At 46.7% G+C, this 19,293-nt stretch overlaps 1 protein-coding gene and 1 pseudogene across 1 annotated transcript; one reads left to right on the forward strand and one right to left on the reverse strand.

Moving 5' to 3' along the window:
• Window positions 1-4,027: 4,027 nt before the first annotated feature.
• On the reverse strand, window positions 4,028-4,804 carry LOC105740398 (CLK4-associating serine/arginine rich protein-like). Its single transcript, XM_012509984.2, has one exon. The coding sequence runs from the start codon at window positions 4,802-4,804 to the stop codon at window positions 4,028-4,030; it is 777 nt and encodes a 258-aa protein (XP_012365438.2).
• Window positions 4,805-12,686: 7,882 nt separating this feature from the next.
• LOC115834661 lies at window positions 12,687-18,903 on the forward strand (annotated as a pseudogene).
• Window positions 18,904-19,293: the final 390 nt, after the last annotated feature.

Here is a 19,293-nt window from a genome sequence, read left to right on the forward strand (position 1 = left end):
GCAAAGAATCTTAAATAGACATTTTCTGAAGAAGATACCCAAATGACAACAAGCATATGAAAAGACTCTGGGCATCATGATTCAACAGGGAGATGCAAATTGAGATCACAATGAGATACCATTTCACAAACACTAGGATGAATATAATGTAAAAGTTCAGACAATAACAAGTATTGGGACAGGGTGTTCTTGTACCTGTAATCCCAGTGACTCAGGAGGCTGGAAGGGAGGATCCCTTGGGGCCAGGAGTTTGAGTCTAGTATGGGTATCATGGCGAGACTTTGTCTCTACAAAACATTAAAAATTTAGCTGGGTGTGATGAGGCACAACCGTAGTCCCAGCTACTGGGGAGTTTGAGACAAGGATTCCTTGGGTCCAGGAGGTTGAGGCTGCAGTGAGCTATGATCATGACACTGCACTTCAGCTTGGGCAACACAGTAAAATCCTGTCTCTAAAAAATAAATAAACAAATAAAAATAAAGTAAAATAACAAATGTTGACAAGGATGCAGAAACATTGGAACCTCCATGCACTGCAGTGGGAATGTATATTGCTCAGCCACTGTGGAAAACAGTCTGCAGTTCCTCAAAAAGTTAAACAGAGAGTTACCATAGGGCCCAGCAATTCTGCTCCTAGGAATGTTCCCAAGGGAAATGAAAACACATTCCATGCAAAAACTGGCACACCCATGTTCACAGCAGCGTTACTCACAACAGCCAAAAGGTGGAAAGAGTCCAATGTCTGCCAACTGAGGAATGAATGGTGTATTCATGCAAAGGAAGATTAGCATAAATAATTTATCATAGAAAGTAATGAAGTACTGTTTCAGGCTGCAACATGGATGAACCACAAAACATTACACTAAGTGAAAGAAGGAAATTATAAAAGACCACATATCATACAATTTCACAGGTATGAAATTTCAAGAATAGAAAAATAGAGAGAAACAAAAAGTAAAGTAGTAGTAGCCTCTGGCAACTACTAATATTACCCATTTATCAGACTCAGGTGAGACACTCACATATGTCACAGGAAGTGGGTATACTAGTTACAGACAGGCAGCAAGGGAGAACAGGAGCCTCGGATTCATTGGGAGCCTTCTAGCCTCAGCAAATATTCCCAGATGAGCTGAGTCTCATCCATGCGTGCCCCACTCACACCACAGGTGAGGGATCCCAGAAAGCCGCCTGCCCTGGGTTTTATGTCCCAGGGCTACAGGATTCATTGCACTAAAGCACCAAAGAACGTCCTGTTTCTAGGAACCGGGACAAAGCCCAGGCTCTTCTGGACAGTCCCTCCCTATCTCAGGATGTTGCATTCCCAGCATATTCTATAGTTATTCTTTTTCTTCTTTTATTACTATTTTAATTGAAGCATGATCATTGTACATGTTTATGAGATCCAGTGAGATATTTTGATCCACGTATACAATGTGTAGAGATCATTCAGGGTGAATAGTATATCATCTCCTCAAACATTTATCATTTCTTTGTGTTAGGAACACTCAGTATCTTCTCCTCTAGCTATCTGCACATATGCAATAAATTATTGTTAACTCCAGTCATCGTGCAATGCTACAGAACACTAGAGCTTATTCCCGCTGTGTGGCTGTAGTTTTGAATCTGTGAACCAGCCTCTCCCCTTTCCCTCCTCCCCACCCCTTCCCAGCCCCTGGTAACCACGATTCTATCCTCTACTCCTGAGATCAACTTCTTTAGCTTGCACCTGTGAGTGTGATCATGCGGTTCATCTTTCTGTGCCTGGCTTATTTCATTTAGCATAATGTCCTCCAAGCTCACCTGTACTGTCACACAGGGCAGAATTTTGTTCTGTTTTAGGGTTAAATAGAATCCCATTGTGTGTATACACCATCTTTTCTTTTTCATTACTTTTCCATGGTTTATATTCATCTGTTGACAAACACTTAGGTGCTTTCATACCCTGGCTATCGTGAGCGGTGCTGCGATAAACATGGAGTGCAGATATCTCTTCAACACACTGATTTCTTTTCCTTTGGATACACACCCCATAGTGGGATTGCTGGATTAGCTCTATTTTTAAGTTTTGAGGAATCTCCAAACCGTTTTCCTTAGTGATTGTACAATTTCCCACTTGTAACAGCATATGAGTTCCCTTTCTTCACTTCCTCTGCAGGATTTATTTTTGCCTTTTTGATAATGGCCATTCTGTGGCATGAGAGGACACCTCATTGTGGTTTTGACTTGCGTGTCCCCGATGATGAATGATGCTGAGCATTTCTTCAAGCTCTCATTGGTCATTTGTACGTCTTCTTTCAGAAATGTTTGTTCAGCTCCCTCTGCAATCATGCCTGAGAACCACAAGTGAGACAAGAGAGAATTGCGTTGATCTGAAGCCACCTGGAGAACTTACCTGTGGGGGAGTGAGCGGGGGGTACTAAAGGGTGTGAGGTTATGAAATGTCCTGTAACTAATTATGGCAATGGGTATACAGCTCTGTGAATATACTAAAAGCATTGAATTGTATACCTTAAATGGGTGAATTGTGTGGTATATGAATGGTATGTCAATAAAGCTGTTAACAGAACAAGAAGAAGCATCAGAGAGGTTGGGGATCAGTGAAACCATGGTTGTATCAATGGACTAAGAGTTCTGGTGAAATCAAAGCACTGGAGAAAGTGAGCTAGAAAGAGGAGGGTGGCTGGAAGCGGGAGCATGAGACAGACCCCAGTGGGGTGCCCGGCAAAGAACAAGGTCACAGATATCACCACAGGGGTGAGGGGTGGGGAAGGATCATTTACTTGTGTAAATGACCCCCACTGGGACACTGCTTAATTGAGCTGTGGGAAGGAAGACACCATCCTCCAGGCCCCAGAATGGTAGAGCCACTGGCAGCTTGCATCTTGAGCATGGAGAAGCTGCAGGCACCCAACTCCAATCCATGAGAGCAGTTGCCGGGATGAACCGTGCAAAGCCACAAGGGTGGAGTTCCCCAAGGCCTTAGGAGCCCACCGCTCACCCCAGTGTACCCTGGATGTGGGACTGGGAGTCCAAGGACATTATTTTGGAGCTTTAAGATTTAATGGCTGCCCTGCTGGATTTCAGACATGCGTGGGATCTGTAGCCGCTTCCTTTTGGCTGACTTCTCCCTTTTGGAATGGGAGTGTTTACCCAATGCCTCTACCCTCATTGTATCTTCAAAGTAAATAATGTGTTTTGATTTTCACAGGTTCATAGGTGGAAGGAACTTGGACTTGGGACTTTGGACTTGATGTTGGAATGAGTCGAGACATTGAGAGGACTGTTGGGAACAGATGATTCTATTTTGCGATGTAACGACATGAGATTTGAGGGTTCAGGGGGATAATGCTATAGTTGGGATGTCTCCTCCAAATCTCTTGTCAAAATGTAATCCCCAGTGTTGAAGGAGGGGCCTGCAGGGAGGTGTTCTTGTCATGGGGGTGGATCCCTCATGACTGGCTTAGCGCCATCCCCTTGGTGATGAGTGTGTTCACTCAGATCTGGTTGTTCACAAGTGTGTGGCCCCTCCTCACCCCTTGCTCCCAGTCTCACCATGTGGTGTACCTGCTCCTGCTTCGCCTTCCACCATGAGGAAAAGCTCCCTGAGGACCTCCCCAGAAGCCGAGCAGAGGTGGATGCCATGCTTGTGCAGCCTGCAAAACCATGAGCCATTCTAACCTCTTTCCTTTATAAATTACCCAGCCTCAAGTATTTCTTTAGAGCAATGCAAACAATGGTCTAATACACCCGGAGAGCTGAGATTGGCAAGAGTAAAATATAAAGACCATGGATAACTTTTGAAATCTAAAAATGTAAAATTAATATTATTGGGGGAGTCAACACAGGAAAGATGAGAGCACGTGGGCAGAGGCTGTTGCCCATTGGTCACATGTGGTCAGCAGAGAGCAGGTGACCAGCATCCTGGAGCTTTGCAGGAAGAACCAGACAGCCTGGAGCTGAGGTTTTATTTGCAGGAGCCAAAACAAATGGGGAAAAAGACAAATTTAGCACTCACAGAAAGTAGATGCTCAACTGAGCCAGGAGGAAGTTGCTAGCAAAAAGGAGAAAAACAGAGCTCTGGAAAAATAACGTGAACAGTCACAAGAAAGGGACCCTGTGTCCTGCCTGACATCTGGACAGGTATATAAAGGGCCCAGGCTCAGGGAGCTCCACATCTGCACCTCCCTCTCACCTGCTCCTCTACCTACTCCACCCTCAATCCACCAGAACCATGGGCTGCTGTGGCTGCTCTGGAGGCTGTGGGGGCTGTGGCTCCGGCTGTGGGGGCTGTGGTTCCGGCTGTGGGGGCTGTAGCTCCGGCTGTGGGGGCTGTGGCTCTGGCTGTGGGGGCTGTGGCTCCAGCTGCTGTGTGCCCGTCTGCTGCTGCAAGCCCATGTGCTGCTGTGTGCCAGCCTGTTCCTGCTCCAGCTGTGGCTCTTGTGGGGGCTCCAAGGGGGGCTGTGGCTCTTGTGGGGGCTCCAAGGGGGGCTGTGGCTCTTGTGGGGGCTCCAAGGGGGGCTGTGGCTCCTGTGGGGGCTCCAAGGGGGGCTGTGGTTCTTGTGGCTGCTCCCAGTGCACTTGTTGTAAGCCCTGCTGCTGCTCCTCAGGCTGTGGATCCTGCTGCCAGTCCAGCTGCTGCAAACCCTGCTGCTGCCAGTCCAGCTGCTGCAAACCCTGCTGCTGCCAGTCCAGCTGCTGCAAGCCCTGCTGCTGTCAGTCCAGCTGCTGTGTCCCCGTGTGCTGCCAGTGTAAGATCTGAGGCTCTGAACCCAGACCTTCAGGTTTCGCCTGTTTGGTGAAAGCATTTGTTCTGATTTCCCTGAATCAATTCATCCCACTCATCCTCCCTGAGGCACCTGCCGCTTCTCCAGCTCATCATCCATGCATGCACCTCCTTCCATGGCTCAGGTCTCCACTGGGCCCTGCCTTCAGCCTCCTCACTCCGGAAATGCATGTTTCCTTGATGCGGGAGGTGTCCTTGCCTGGACACGGGCACCCAGCTGACTGCCACGGTGTTCCCTGCACTTGGGTGCGGGCCATCTTCTTCTTCTCCCTGGGCTGACTGAGATGCAAGGTCTGACCCCACAAGGCCAGGCTGATGTTCCTGAGTGATCACTAAGAACCAGCTTCTCAACCACCATTGGGACCCTGGATCCTCCTGGGCCGCTGCCTATTCTCCAGTGGCCACCTGTGACCAGGAAGGTCTCCTTCTTTCCTGTTGTCTCCATCTGTTTAAAAACAATAACAAAGTAATGAATGAATTTCCTTGCAATAAAGCCTCTCATGTCTGTAAATCAGCTGCATGCTTGGTGCAATTCTTTCCAACCCCTTTCCTGTGCAGTGACTGATTCTGCGTTCTGATCTGTCAGCTAAGCTGGGAAACGCCTGCCAGCAGGCCTGGTACATTCACAAAAAAAACCTGCCATTCCCTTCTGCCCTCCTCTCAGCCTCAAATATCTTCACAGTCTCTGCCCACAGGAGAAGAGGGCTCAGCCTGGGGAGGATTCGGCACTCAATGCCCTCCCTAGAGGCGCTGAGGGGCAGGCAGGCCCTCAGTACTGACCACCAGCCAAGCAGGGCTTTGCACAAGACCCCTGGCTTCCAGCTTCCCACTCTCCTCTGGGGCCTTGGAAGGACCCCACGCAGGGCAAGGTCGGGGGAGAGAGGAGTGAAGCACCGCTGAGCTCCAGCGCGCTCTGATTCAAACACTCAATTAGCCTTTTACAATTATGAGGTCAACTGGCTTTCCATAACTAAAGGTAAGCAGGAAGTTATAGAGTGGCCCAAGGTGTCCTCGGAGCTAAGTCTCCCGGCAGGAAAGGGGAGTTCCTGGGAAGTGACACATTTGAGGAACCTGAGCCAAGTCCATCTGTTTCATGGTGACGCGCCACCACGCTGAGCCTGTTCTCTGATCAGTGTCACAGGCAAGGCTTTAGAAATCACGCACTGGGGAGGAGGGGACAAGAGTGATCTGAGGACGATCTCCAGCCAAGCGAACCCGGAGGGAAAAGGTGGAGGGAAGACAGCACACAGGGAGCACTGGTGAGAAATGAGCTCCCACGGAACACCCACAGATCTAAGCGACTGCTGATAATGCTGGGGAAGAACAGAGTGGGAATTTCCAAGACAAATGTCTGAGATAAAAGAGATGCAATGTAAGGAAAAATGAAATAATCTGGAAATAAAGGCTTAGATTAATTCAGCCACATTTAGGAGAGGGTATAAAAGTGTGTCAAAGATGCATCTTGCTAGGAAACATAGCTATCATTAGTTTAGTTTCACGACGTTAAAAGGAAATGCTGCTTAAGACAGTTCACTCAAAAATCCAAACTGGGAAACTCCAGAAGGTGGCAGCAGACACGAACGCAGAGTTCATTACATCTGGGCCCTGTACATTCCCACAGCCCACAGGACACCGAGCAACTAAGCAACAAAACTGAAAATGCATGCTGGAGACTTATAACAAAACCAGGTATGCTGGACATGGTGGTTCACACCTGTAGCCTCAGCTACGTGGAAGGCTGAGGTGGGAGGATGGCTGGAGCCTGGGAGTTTGAGGCTGCAGTGAGCTGTGATTGCACCACTGGAGTCCAGCCTCAGCAACATAAAGTAAGATGGTGTCTCACGAAAAAAACAAGTGAACCTCAAAGTACAAGGAGGTGGGGATAAATGTCCAAGAGCCACAGTCCCCCAGGGTTTCAGTGTCTATGTAGGAGAAAGCAAAGAAACATCTAACAGAGCCGAAAACAGGGGAACTTCAAAAGAGCCAACAGGTGCGTGCTGGAAAAGCACAGCATGAATTTTGAATTCAGCTCCTGAAATGGGGAAGGTTTTCCTCTCTCCAGTGGAGAGTGGGTGCAAGGGCCCTCAGTAAGTCCCTATAGGTGATGGAAGAAAGCTAGGAAGCCTGCCATGAAACAGATCACAGTGGTAGCCTACTGTTTCCAAAGGAGCTAACGAGCAATGAAAGGAAATGATATCAGACATAAAAGAGGCTGCATGTGGTGGCTCATGCCTGTCATCCCTGCAATTTGGGAGGCCAAGGCAGGAGGATCACTTGAGGCCAAGAGATCAAACCCAGCCTGGACAATAAAGAGAAATCTTATCTCTACAAAAAAAAAAAACTTAAGTACCTGGGCATGGTGACACCCACTTGTAGTCTTGTTTACTCAGGAGGATTAGTTGAGACCAGGAGGTGGAGGCAGCAGTGACCTGTGACTGCGCCACTGCACTTCATACTGGGCAACAGTCTCAGTACATTGCTGCAAACTCTGCTGCTGCTCCTCCGGCTGTGGGTCAACCTGCTCCCAGTCCAGGTGCTGCAAGCCCTGCTGCTCCCAGTCCAGCTGCTGTGTCCCTATTTGCTGTCAGTACAAGATCTGATCTTTAACACACAGCCATATTGGCTCTCATCCACATGCTCCAGACAGAGACCAATGTATCAGCATAAAGCCGTGAATCACAGCCCTGGGGTGACTGTTTTCTGGAATGTTGGAGCAATGGTATTTGGAACAGGATGAGCCTTCACAGGCCCCATGCGGGGCACAGCCCCTCACCACCCTCGTCTCACCATGGGCAGCTGTCATGGTGGATGAGACCGCTCCTGCTTCCTCTCCTGCACCACCTCTCTCTACCTTGACGTTCTAAACCCTCTCCTCCCAGGCATGGTCCCAAGGAAAGCTCCTGGTGCCATTTGTCTATTGGGCTCTGCAAATTCTGAGCCTTGACCTTGTGATTCCTTTGAATAAGCGATCGCTTCCCCTCACAAGTCCTGTTTTCAGTGTGGCCCTTTTCCTGCTGTTTCTTTTGAATGAGCCTTTCAACCTCTCTCCTGGCCCTAAAGCACCCCTTTTCTTTGCGCTTCCTGATCACATCAGGCTGTTGGGTGATCCACTCCTTCATGCAGCAGTTTGCTAAGCACCACTGCATGCACCAGGAGCGCAAGAAGAACACAGCACGGCGCCTGGCCTTAGGGTTCTTGGACTGCAGCAGGGGAGCCCCTACGATAGGATGCAGAGGTAACTGAGGTTGTCCACAGCCAGGTGGCGAGAAGGCCAAGTGGGGCAGATGTGAGTAGGTCTGACACGCAGCCATGACAGGGAAGAGAGCAGCCAACTCTAAAAATAGCTTTGGGAGTAGAGTTTCAGGCACCGTGACTGTTTGGATGGACGAAGGGCTGGGAGAGGCATAGAGAGAAAGGAAGAGGGAAGGGGGGCTCCCTTGTTCCTGAGCTAGTGCAGAGTCTTCCAGGACCCTCTTCTTTTTGTGTCCTGCCCACCCTGTGACCTGGCCAGCTGCACGTTTTCCCAGCAGGTTTGAAGCCAAGCTGTGCTGTGAACATTCCCCGGCCCTGAACACTGAGAAAGGTGTTCACATTGTTGCCCAAAACAGTGAAATCTCAAACACGTGGTGTTTGGTGGCTGTAACGTGACAACACACACAGATGCTGATTCAAATTTGCTAAATATCCTAACTGCACATGATTACCACCACTAAGCCTGTAGCCCCAACATAGGGTTTGTGTAAGGTAATATTTCTGGGGCCATATTCATTTTGGGGCCATGACCATGGGGAGTGAGCATTGCGAAGTAAATTTCCAGCTACAGTTAAATAAATTATTGTCCTCTAGAAGATGAATGACTTCCAGGAATACCACCACCACTCACTGTGACAACTTGCCCAGGTATGGCAACACAAAGATGAATGGCCAGAGATTGTGTCGTGACACCATGCATCCTCCAAGGACTGCATGTAGGTAGTGGAGGAGAAACATGGTTTGAAAGGTACAGAGGCAGAGCTAGTTTTCAGAAATGTCTTCCAAATATTACAGCTTATATAGGAAAGTGATTTGATGATGTCATCCCAAATTTGACAATTCTAAAAATTAACATAGTTATTGGTAGTGAGCTATGAGATGAAAAGCTACCTTTCTAAACTATTGATGATATAATTTCTTAAAGAGAACAGTGCTAGAAGAAATAATGAATTCTCCCTACCATGCCCCCAAACATTAGCAGTCATGGAGACCTCCAGCTAATGCCAAGAAGAAAGGAAGCGCTTGGCTGCCCTAAAGCTTCTCTTGGCACAACCTGTGGGAATGGCAGGTGGTGGGGAAGGGGCTGGAGAAATGCTCTGAGGGAGGGGCAGGGGCTGCTCCACCAGGGCATGGGGAACCCCCAAAGCCCAGGGGATTCACACATGGACTTGAGTCGGAAACGCAGCTCCTGTGCACAGGATGGCAGCTCATTACTATGTGGCCAGTGAAGAACATGTGCCTCAGCAGGCAGAGGACCATGTGGCCTTGGGCAATAGACACAGAGGTTGCGAGACGCCCGTCTATACAAATTACATGGTGACAACCAAAATGTTAACACTCTAGAGATCAGTATTATGGGTAATTTGTTGTCTTCCCTAATTGTCTACTTTCATTTAAATTAAGACCTCATTTTTAATATTAAAACACTAAGAATTTAAAAATGAGAAAGATTTTGGCACAGAAAATACAGAGAAGCCGGGAAAGATACCTTGATCCACCAAATGCACGTGACCAAAGATGGCAGCTCCAAGAACTGACAAGAGACACCCTGCGTCTTGGCGGTATTTGTTTATATAGGAAGTGAACAAGATGGAGAAAAAGCCAAATGTAGAAGCCTGGGACAGTCTATGTTGGGAGAAACCAACAGGAGCCCATGGACTCTAGAGACACAAACGAGCCATGGCTCCAGAGGAACGGCCCGGCGGGAACCAGGAAGTGGCCGTGAGCCCAGCCTCACACCTGACCCTGGGCAGAAGTATAAAAGGCCCAGGGTCAGGGAGCTCCACACCTGCTCTTCCCACTCAACCAGCTCCTCTATCTGCTCCACCCTCAATCCACCGGAAGCATGGGCTGCTGTGGCTGTTCCGGGGGCTGTGGCTCTGGCTGTGAGGGCTGTGGCTCCAACTGTGAGGGCTGTGGCTCCAGCTGTGAGGGCTGTGGCTCTGGCTATGGAGGCTGTGGCTCCAGCTGCTGTGTGCCCGTCTGCTGCTGTAAGCCCATGTGCTGCTGTGTGCCAGCCTGTTCCTGCACCAGCTGTGGCTCCTGTGGGGGCTCCAAGCGAGGCTGTGGCTCTTGTGGGGGCTCCAAGGGAGGCTGTGGCTATGGCACCTATGGAGGTTCCAAAGGGGGCTGTGGCTCTGGTAGAGGCTCCAAGGGGGGCTGTGGCTCCTGTGGGGCCTCCAAGGGTGGCTATGGTTCTTGTGGCTGCTCCCAGTACTGTTGCTGGAAGCCCTGCTGCTCCTCTTCAGGCTGTGGGTCATCCTGCTGCCAGTCCAGCTGCTGCAAGCCCTGCTGCTCCCAGCCCACCTGCTGCCAGTCCAGCTGCTGTGTCCCCAGATGCTGCCAGTCCAGCTGCTGCAAGCCCTCCTGCTGCTCCCAGTCCAGGTGCTGAGTCCCCATGTGCTGCCAGTGCAGGATCTGAGGGCTGACCACAGACCTCATGTGGCTCCAGCAGATCCAGGGTGCCTTGAAAGTGATTAGTGCCTCATATCTGAGCCACAGACTGCAGATCTGAGCCTAGGCCCAGCCGCAAGAGTTGCACGCCCCTCCCTTCCCATCACCTGGCCCAGCCCCAGGAGCTGCATAGACCCTCCCCCCATCACCTGGCTCAGTCCCAGGGCCTTCCCTGGACATTGCCTGTGCTGGTCTCACTGCCAGCCCTACACTGGGCCTGCTGCCAGCTCCAAATAGACTCGTTTCTGACCCAGACTCTGTCTCCACGATGCTTTCTGCACACACTCCAATGGGAAATCCCACATGGGGTGCAAGTAGTGGGGGTAGGAGTGGGTGAAATTTCCTTTTCTGAAGGTAAATTTGACAATGTTCACTAAAATTTCACAGGTGTCGCTGTTATTTTCCTTGCTTTGGTGACATTATTCAATACAGTTAAGAAAGAGAATGAAAAAGAATGTACAACAACCAGAAAGATAAGGCCAAATTATAATTATTTCTGATGGTTCCATTGGACACCTAGAAAGAAAAACACAAAAAGTCAAATGAAAAATACGCCAAAAGTAAGTGAATTCAGTGAGAGGGCTGGGTACATAATTAATATGTAAAATCAGTAATCTCTTTCCACACACAACAAACACACAAAACCCCTTGACCACGAACTTCATAAGAAACAGTTTAAAAAATCTATATGAAGAAGCAGCACTTCTAATACTAAAAAGTAGAAACTGCCCAAAAGCCCATTAATAGTAGGAAAAAAAGTCACTATGGTAAATTCACTGAGTAAAATACTACGTGGCAATGAGAATCTCACAAACATGTTATTGAATGAAAGAAGACAGACAAAGGTGCACCTGTTCAACTCCTACCTGAAGCATGAAGAAGACCACCTGCTGGATGCCGCAGGGTCGGGATGGGCTCCTTGGGAGGAGAGAATGGAAGGGGACTCAGAGACAGCTCAGGAGTCTGGCGTTGTCTTTTTCTAAATCTGGGTGCTGCTGATATGTGGCTGAGTTTGCAAAACTTCATCAATCTGTTATCTTATGTGTATTTTCTCCATGAAATTCTACTTCAGTAAAAGTTTTAACAAAAATGTCTTTGAATATCTATGTGGAGAGAACTTTAAAATGCTGACAGAAAAAAAATGTTGCGAATAAGTGCATAGAAAATGGTTATTTGATAGGATTTTTAATATTACTATAATTGCCAATTATTTCTAAATCAATTTATACATTTAATGGGATCCAAACAAAAATGTTAATAAGATTTTAAAACCTAGATATACTAATTAAAACATTCATACGAGAAAATAAGCAGGATTGGTATGCACAGTGGCTCACCCCTGTAACCCCAGGGCTTTGGGAGCTGAGGTGGAAGATTTGCTTGAAGCCAGGAGTTCAAGACCAGCAAAGGAAACATGGTGAGACCTCATCTCTACAAAAGAAATTCTTAAACATTTGAGGGCCTGGCAGCGTGCACCTGTAGTCCCAGCAACTTGGGAGGATCGCTCGATCCCAGGAGTTTGAGGTTACAGTGAGCTAGGATCCTGCCACTGCACTACAGCCTGGACAACAGAGGAAGACCCTGTCTATACAGAAAAAGAACCCAGACAAATAAGCAAAAAAGCATAAGTAAACAGCCAGGAAGATCCTAAAGTGAAAGGGGTCCAAATATAAAAACGTCTTTTACAATTATGATAATTCAACCACCTTCACACAATCACATGACGATCCAACAGATAAATGCAAAAGAATAGAAACACCAGGCAGAAAACCAAATAGGAGAATTTTCACACGCTAATGACAGGATTTAAATTTGTTAAGAAAAACAGTTATCAGCTAAATGAGGTTAAAACAATTATATAAGATCTAATAAGATTAAAATTAGATCCATACCGTACCCTTATTATAAAACTGTGTTACAAGCAGAATAAAGACTTAATCAAAAAATAAAAATATAAAATAACTGAAAACAAAAGAGAAATTTTTAAATAATATTGCAGTTAACTAGTTTTTTCTTCGCATGACACAAAACCCAGCAGCCCACAAAAGAAAAGACTAGTGAATATGTTAAAAAGAGAAAATCTCTACATGCTGCATGGTAAAAAAAATTATGTATATACATGAAAAGACAAATCTCATTAATACTTGAAGCATTGTTCGGAATAAATTTTTAAAACCTAATAGAAAGCTGCCAGCAAAATGGCAGACGAGGGAACTCCAGGCCCTCATTCTCCCGCAAAGTCACCAAGTTATCAACAATATACACAGCAGAATACCATTGTGAGATGCCAGCTGAGAAGCTACAGCATCAAGGCCAACCGAAAACCATGTTCTACGGAAAGGGGTGAGAAACTTGTGGAATTTTGCATGTCCATCCTTTCTCCTCCCCCACCCCACCTGGTGCTGTGGAACTGAGAGGAATTCAGAGACCCTGCTTCAAGACGGGAACAAAAGAGTCAGCTGAGCATCCAAGGTTCTGGCAACCCAGGGTCTGCCTGAGGAGCTGGTATGTGTCTCACCTACTCCAAGCACTGCTAGGCTGGTGGCCTTTCTTGGAAGCTACTGAAAAAAGATACAACCATCACAGCGTATTAAAGCTCAGCTCCTAAGACAGTTGCCAGAGGGGAGAAGGATTATGGGCTTCTGAGAAGAGACATGGGAAAGCAACTTAGGGAATTTGAGATAACTAAAAAGCACACACACACAAGCCCAAAGAAGACACATACTCAGAAAAAGCTTCACAGGTCCTGGAGTCTCTAGCTGGGCTGACTGGTGAAGGGTTTCCTCTGCATGAAGCCAGCACAGAAAGATAGGGAGAGGTGTTTGGTTTCCTTTGCCACTCAAGTCTCAACAATAACAACAACAACAAAAATCACAAGGCATACAAAAACAAAAACAAACAAAAACAAACAGGAAAACTGGATCCTATCAAAGGAACAACAAAAAAAAAAACTCATGAAACCGACCTTAAAGACATGCAGATCTCTGAGCTGCCTGACAAAAAATTCAAAATAACAGTCAGAAGATGATCAACGAGCAAACACAGATTAACAACTAGACGCAATCAGGAAAACAATGCACGAACATAATGAGAATAACAGCAAAGACACAGATACTATCAGCAAGAACCAAACATAAATTCTGGAACTATAAAATACAATAACCAAACTGAAAAATGTACTAGAGAAGTTCAACAGCAGACTTGATGAGGCAGAAGGGTGCAGCAAACTGAAAGATGGACCATTAAAATCATCATGGCAGAGCAGTCAACATTTAAAAAGAATGAAAGAAAGTGAAGAGAGCCCAAGGGACTTATGGGAGGCTAGGAAGTGGAATAACATACACATTATGGGATTCTGAGAAAGAGAAGAGTGAGAAAAGGGAAAGAGAGCTTATTGGAAAAAACAATAACCAAAGACTTCCCAAATATTAGGGAAAACATGGACATACACATTCAAGAAGCCCAAAGAACTTCAACCAGAATAAATCTAAGGAGACCCACACTGACTTACTTTATAATCAGAGTGCCAGAATTCTAAGAAAAAGAATCTATAAAGCAGCAAGGGAAAGCAACTCATCACACACAAGGGAGCTTTCAGGCAACCGTCTGCAGATGTCTCAGCAGAAACCTTGCAGTCCAGAAGGGAGTGGGGTGATATATTCAAAATGTTGACAGAAAAAAAAGCTATCAATCAAGAAAACTGTCCTTCAAAATTGAAGCAGAAATTAAGGTTTTCCCCACAAATAAAAGCTGAGGAAGTTCATTACTACTTGACCTACTCTGCAAGAAATGCTACAGGGAGTCCTTCAAGGTGAAAGAAAGAATACTACACAGGAATATAAAAATATAACTTCCTCCAATAAAGGTAAATACATAGAAAAATATAGTAACATGTATTAATGTAATTTTGGTACATAAATTCACTTTCAATGTATGACATTTAAATGAAAAAACACAAAAATTAAGTATAAAGCCACTTAGTGGATATGTAACATATAAATAAATATGTATTTTGTAACATCAATAACATGAAGTGGAGAGGGTGCAGCTATATAGTAATATGGTTTTGCATATGGTTGAAGTTAAATAGTTCTGAGTTTGAAAAAGAATGTCATTACTTTATTACATCTTATGTGATTACAATGGTGACTACAACAAAAAGCGATCTCTAGATATTTTCCATATATATGTACAAAACAACAGGCAGAAGACGAATAAGGAAATAAAAGACTTGAACAGCACTATAGTGAAACTAGACCTAAAAGACATATACAGATGACTCCACCCAACAGCAGCAGAGTATACCTTTCTCTCAGGTGCACATGGAACTTTCTCCAGGATAGACCATATGTCAGGCCACAAAACAAATTTCAACACATTTTGAATGTTCGAATTATATGGGGTTTTCTCCAAGCACAATGGAATAAAACTAGAAATCCATAGGAGAAGGGAAAACGGAAAATCCACAATCATGTGGAAATTAAACAGCACACTCTTAACCAATGAGGCAAGAAGAAGTCACAAGAGAAATACCTAGAGACAAACGAAAGTGAAAATACAACATACCAAAACTTATGGATGCAGCACAAGCAGTGCTGAGGCAGAAGTTTATAACTACAAACACACACATTTAAAAAGAAGGCAGATCTCAAGTTAACAACCTGTGGATGAAAAAAGGCAGACTCTGTCAAATATCTGTGGAGGTTTATTCTGAGCCAAATATGACCATGACCTAGGACATAGCCTCCAGAAGTCCTGAGATCATCAAAAGGTAGTTGGGTTACAACGTGGTTTCATATGTCTTAGAGGAACAAAAGTTACAGGGAAAAACATAAATCCGTGATGAGCCCCTTTTCACGTGCTTATTAGCCATTTGTGTCTCTTCTTTGGAAAATGCCTACCTAAATCCTCTGCTAAGTTTTTAATAGGATTGTGTGTTGAGTGCTAAGAATTCTTTATGGCTGGATGCAAGTTCATTATCAAATATACGATTCAGAAGTAGTTTCTCCTAGTCTGTTGATGTCTTTTCATTTTCTTGACAGTGCTCTTAGAAGCATAAGAACAAGGCGGGGCGCAGTGGCTCACACCTGTAATCCCAGCACTCTGGGAGGCCGAGATGAGCGGATCATGAGGTCAGGAGATCGAGATCACCCTAGCTAATACGGTGAAACCCCGTCTTTACTAAAAATACAAAAAAATCAGCCGGGCATGGTGGCGGGCACCCGTAGTCCCAGCTACTCAGGAGCCTGAGGCAGGAGAATGGCCTGAACCCAGGAGGCGGAGCTTGCAGTGAGCCGAGATGGAGCCACTGTACTCCAGCCTGGGCAACAAAGTGAGACTCCATCTCAAAAAAAAAAAAAGAAGTATAAAAACTATTAGTTTTGATGTAGTCAGTTAATCTAGTTTTTCTTTTTTCTCCTTATGCTTTTGGTGTCATTCTCCAAAAGCCATCACATACTCCAAGGTCATAAAGACTTAATCTGTTTTTATTTTAACAGTCCTGTTTTGGTTTTTACAAGTAGGTCATTGAGCTATTTTTTTTTTCTGTTTTTGTCTTGTTCGTTTGTTTGGTATATGCTAAGAGGTAAACATCCAAATTCATTCTTTTGCATGTGGACATCCAGTTGTCTTAGCAGCATTATTTGTTGAAAAGGTTCCTTTTTTCCCACAGAATTGTTTCCTACTCTTGTTGAAAACCCATAGACCACAACTGTGAGGCTTCATCTCAAGGGTCTCAAATCTACTCCATTAATGCATCTTTCTGTCTTTAGACAAGCACCACGCTGCCTTGATTACTGTTTGCTTTGTAACCCATTTAGAAATTGGAAAACATGAGTCCTTGACTTTGTTTTTCTTTTTCAAGATTGTTTTTGCTATTTAGGGTCCCTTGCGTGTTTACATAAATTTTAGAATCAGCTTGTCAATTTCTGCAGAAAAGAAACCTGGGATGTAATTGCATTGAATTGGTAGATCAAGTTTTTTAGAGTGTTTCAATCTTCACAATATTAGGTCTTCCAACACATGAACATGGGATTTTTCCCCCATTTACTTTGGTCCTCTTTAACTTCTTCCAGTGATGTCTTATAGTGTTAAGTGTCCAAGTCTTGCACTTTTTGGTTGCTTGTATTCCTAGGAATTTTATTCTTTTTGATACAATTATTCCCTTACATCTTGTTTGCATTACTCATTGGAGGTTGTAGAAACACAGCTGACTTTCGTGTATAGGATTTGTGCCCTGAACTCACGTTGAGCTCATTTATTGGGCATAATAGTTGTGTGTGTGTGTGTGTGTGTGTGTCCCTTAGGATTTCCTACATACAACATGAGGTTTTCTTAAAGTAGAGATACTTTTGCTTAGTTTTTTCCTGCCTGGATGCCTTTTATTTTGTTTTCCTGTCATATTACTCTGGCTGTAGCTTCAGTGAAATGTTGCATAGAAGTGGTGAGTATGGACATTCGTTTCTTGTTCCTGACTCAGGGAGAAATATCCAGGTTTTCACAGTTAAGTATGGTGTTCGCTGGGCGTAGATGTCCTTTCTCAGGCTGAGAAAAGTCCCTTCTGTTCCTCCCTGTGCCAAACCAAAGCTGGGAAGCCTGTGAGTGGTTGGAGAACACTTGGATTCTTCGTCCTCTGAGCCCAGAGATGGAGGGTACGCCTCAGCCTGTGCTCAGCCACACACTCTCGGGTCCCTGAACCAGCACAGTTTCCAGTGTTGTCCTACAGAGCATCTCAGGGACACAGCTCATTCTAGTCTCGCTACCCCTCTACCAGCTAGACCCCCACTGTGGGGCCTGGCTGGGCATAGAGACCACTCATTATACCCCTTCCTAGGCACCAAGAGCAAAGATCTCCTTTTCCCCCAAACATATCCTCCCATGGGGAAGAAGCAGGAGTCCACAATTCCAACCAAGACCGACTGAATCCCAATGAGATGCAGCTGGGACTCCCTGTGTACTAATGAGAGATCCTCACTCATTCACTCATTCATTCACTCGACTTCATTCATTCATACATACTGCTAGTGATTCCTTCATTAATCAGTTCAGCAACTGTTTCTGGAATGGGAGCTGGGCCTGGTACGCAGTTATAGCAGTGGGAGCAATAAGCTATCAGGGAGGACGGGAAGGACATGTGGCCAGTTTGCCAATGAGACAGGGGCTGGAAGAAAAGAGTCAGTGAGACCAAGGCTGAGGGGTGGAGAATTTATTTAGTGCTGCACCCAGATGCATTTTGGATTTCCCTAGACACATGTGATCATTTGGGTTGCAGGACATCCATCTGCAAATGCCATGGAGCTCCTGGCAGGCAAAGGAAAGAAAGGTTTGCTATCTCATGGGGAATTTTTAAGAAGGGGAATTCCAGGCTATTCCTTGGTATGAGGGCTGCCTCCAGTATAGTCTGGCTCAGACATATGGAGGCATGTGGGAAGGAGGGGCAAAGGTGCCTGGGTCTTGGGATATCCTTATAGGGAACGGCAGGGAGTGGTTCATTCCATTTCCTCAGGGGCTGGAAAAAGAGGCCCTGAGCCAAGGGAGTCATTGTTCAGATCCAGAAGGTGATGTGCTTCAGGGGTAGTCACTTGTTGGGAAGCACAGATCTTCAACAGCACCTGAGGTTTCCCACTAGAGCCTCAGATCTTGCACTGGCAGCACACGGGGACACAGCAGCTAGACTGGGAGCAGCAGGGCTTGCAGTAGCTAGACTGGCAGCAGGATGACCCACAGCCTGAGGATGAGCAGCAGGGCTTACAGCAGCTGGACTGGCAGCAGGATGACCCAAGCCTGAGGATGAGCAGCAGGGCTTGCAGCAGCTGGACTGGCAGCAGGATGACCCAGAGCCTGAGGATGAGCAGCAGGGCTTGCAGCAGCTGGACTGGCAGCAGGAGGACCCACAGCCTGAAGAGCAGCAGGGATTACAGCAGCTGGACTGGCAGCAGCCACAAGAACCACAGCCTCCCTTAGAGCCACCACAGGAGCCACAGCCACTGCCTCCCTTAGAGCCCCCACAGAGCACAGCCCCCCCCCACAGGAGCCACAGCCACCCTTGGATCCCCCACAGGAGCCACAGCCCCCTTTGGATCCCCCACAGGAGCCACAGCTGGAGCAGGAACAGGCTGGCACGCAGCAGCATACGGGCTTGCAGCAGCAGACAGGCACACAGCAGCCGGAGCCACAGCCTCCACACCTGGAGCCACAGCCCCCCACAGCCCCCACAGCCGGAGCCACAGCCCCCACAGCCGGAGCCACAGCATCCAGAGCAGCCACAGCAGCCCATGGTTCTGGTGGATTGAGGGTGGAGTAGGTAGAGAAGCAGGTGAGAGGGAGGTGCAGGTGTGGAGCCCACTGAGCCTGGGCTCTTTATATACCTGTCTAGGGGTCAGGTGGGTCACAGGGGCCCTTCCTGGTTCCTCCTAAAGTTCTTACCCCAGGAAACTTGTGTGTCATTTAAAATAACAAAAATACTGTGTTGCCTCATGACACACTTCCTCCTCCTACTTGGTTTGCCTTTCTAAACCCTCACGGTCCAAGTCCTCCCCTTTGAGGACCCCCAGGAATGAGTGGAGCCTGGTCTGTTTCTGCCCCACCCTCTGACCCCAGCCTTCTGCCCCTCTTTTCTCTTCTGCTCGGGGCATTGCTGTCACCGCTGGTGCTCCCCAGGGCTCAGTCCCCACCAGGTGATGGGGCGCTGAGTTCCCTTTTCTCTCCTTCACTTTTCTGCCCCTGCTTCCTGCAACTCTGATCTTCCTCTCAATGCTCCCTAAAGGCGTGGAATACCTGGGCTCCTCCCAGCTCTCCTTCCTGTTT

The sequence above is a fragment of the Nomascus leucogenys genome, chromosome 4 (assembly GCF_006542625.1).
Source record: "Nomascus leucogenys isolate Asia chromosome 4, Asia_NLE_v1, whole genome shotgun sequence".
Taxonomy (NCBI): Eukaryota; Metazoa; Chordata; class Mammalia; order Primates; family Hylobatidae; genus Nomascus; species Nomascus leucogenys.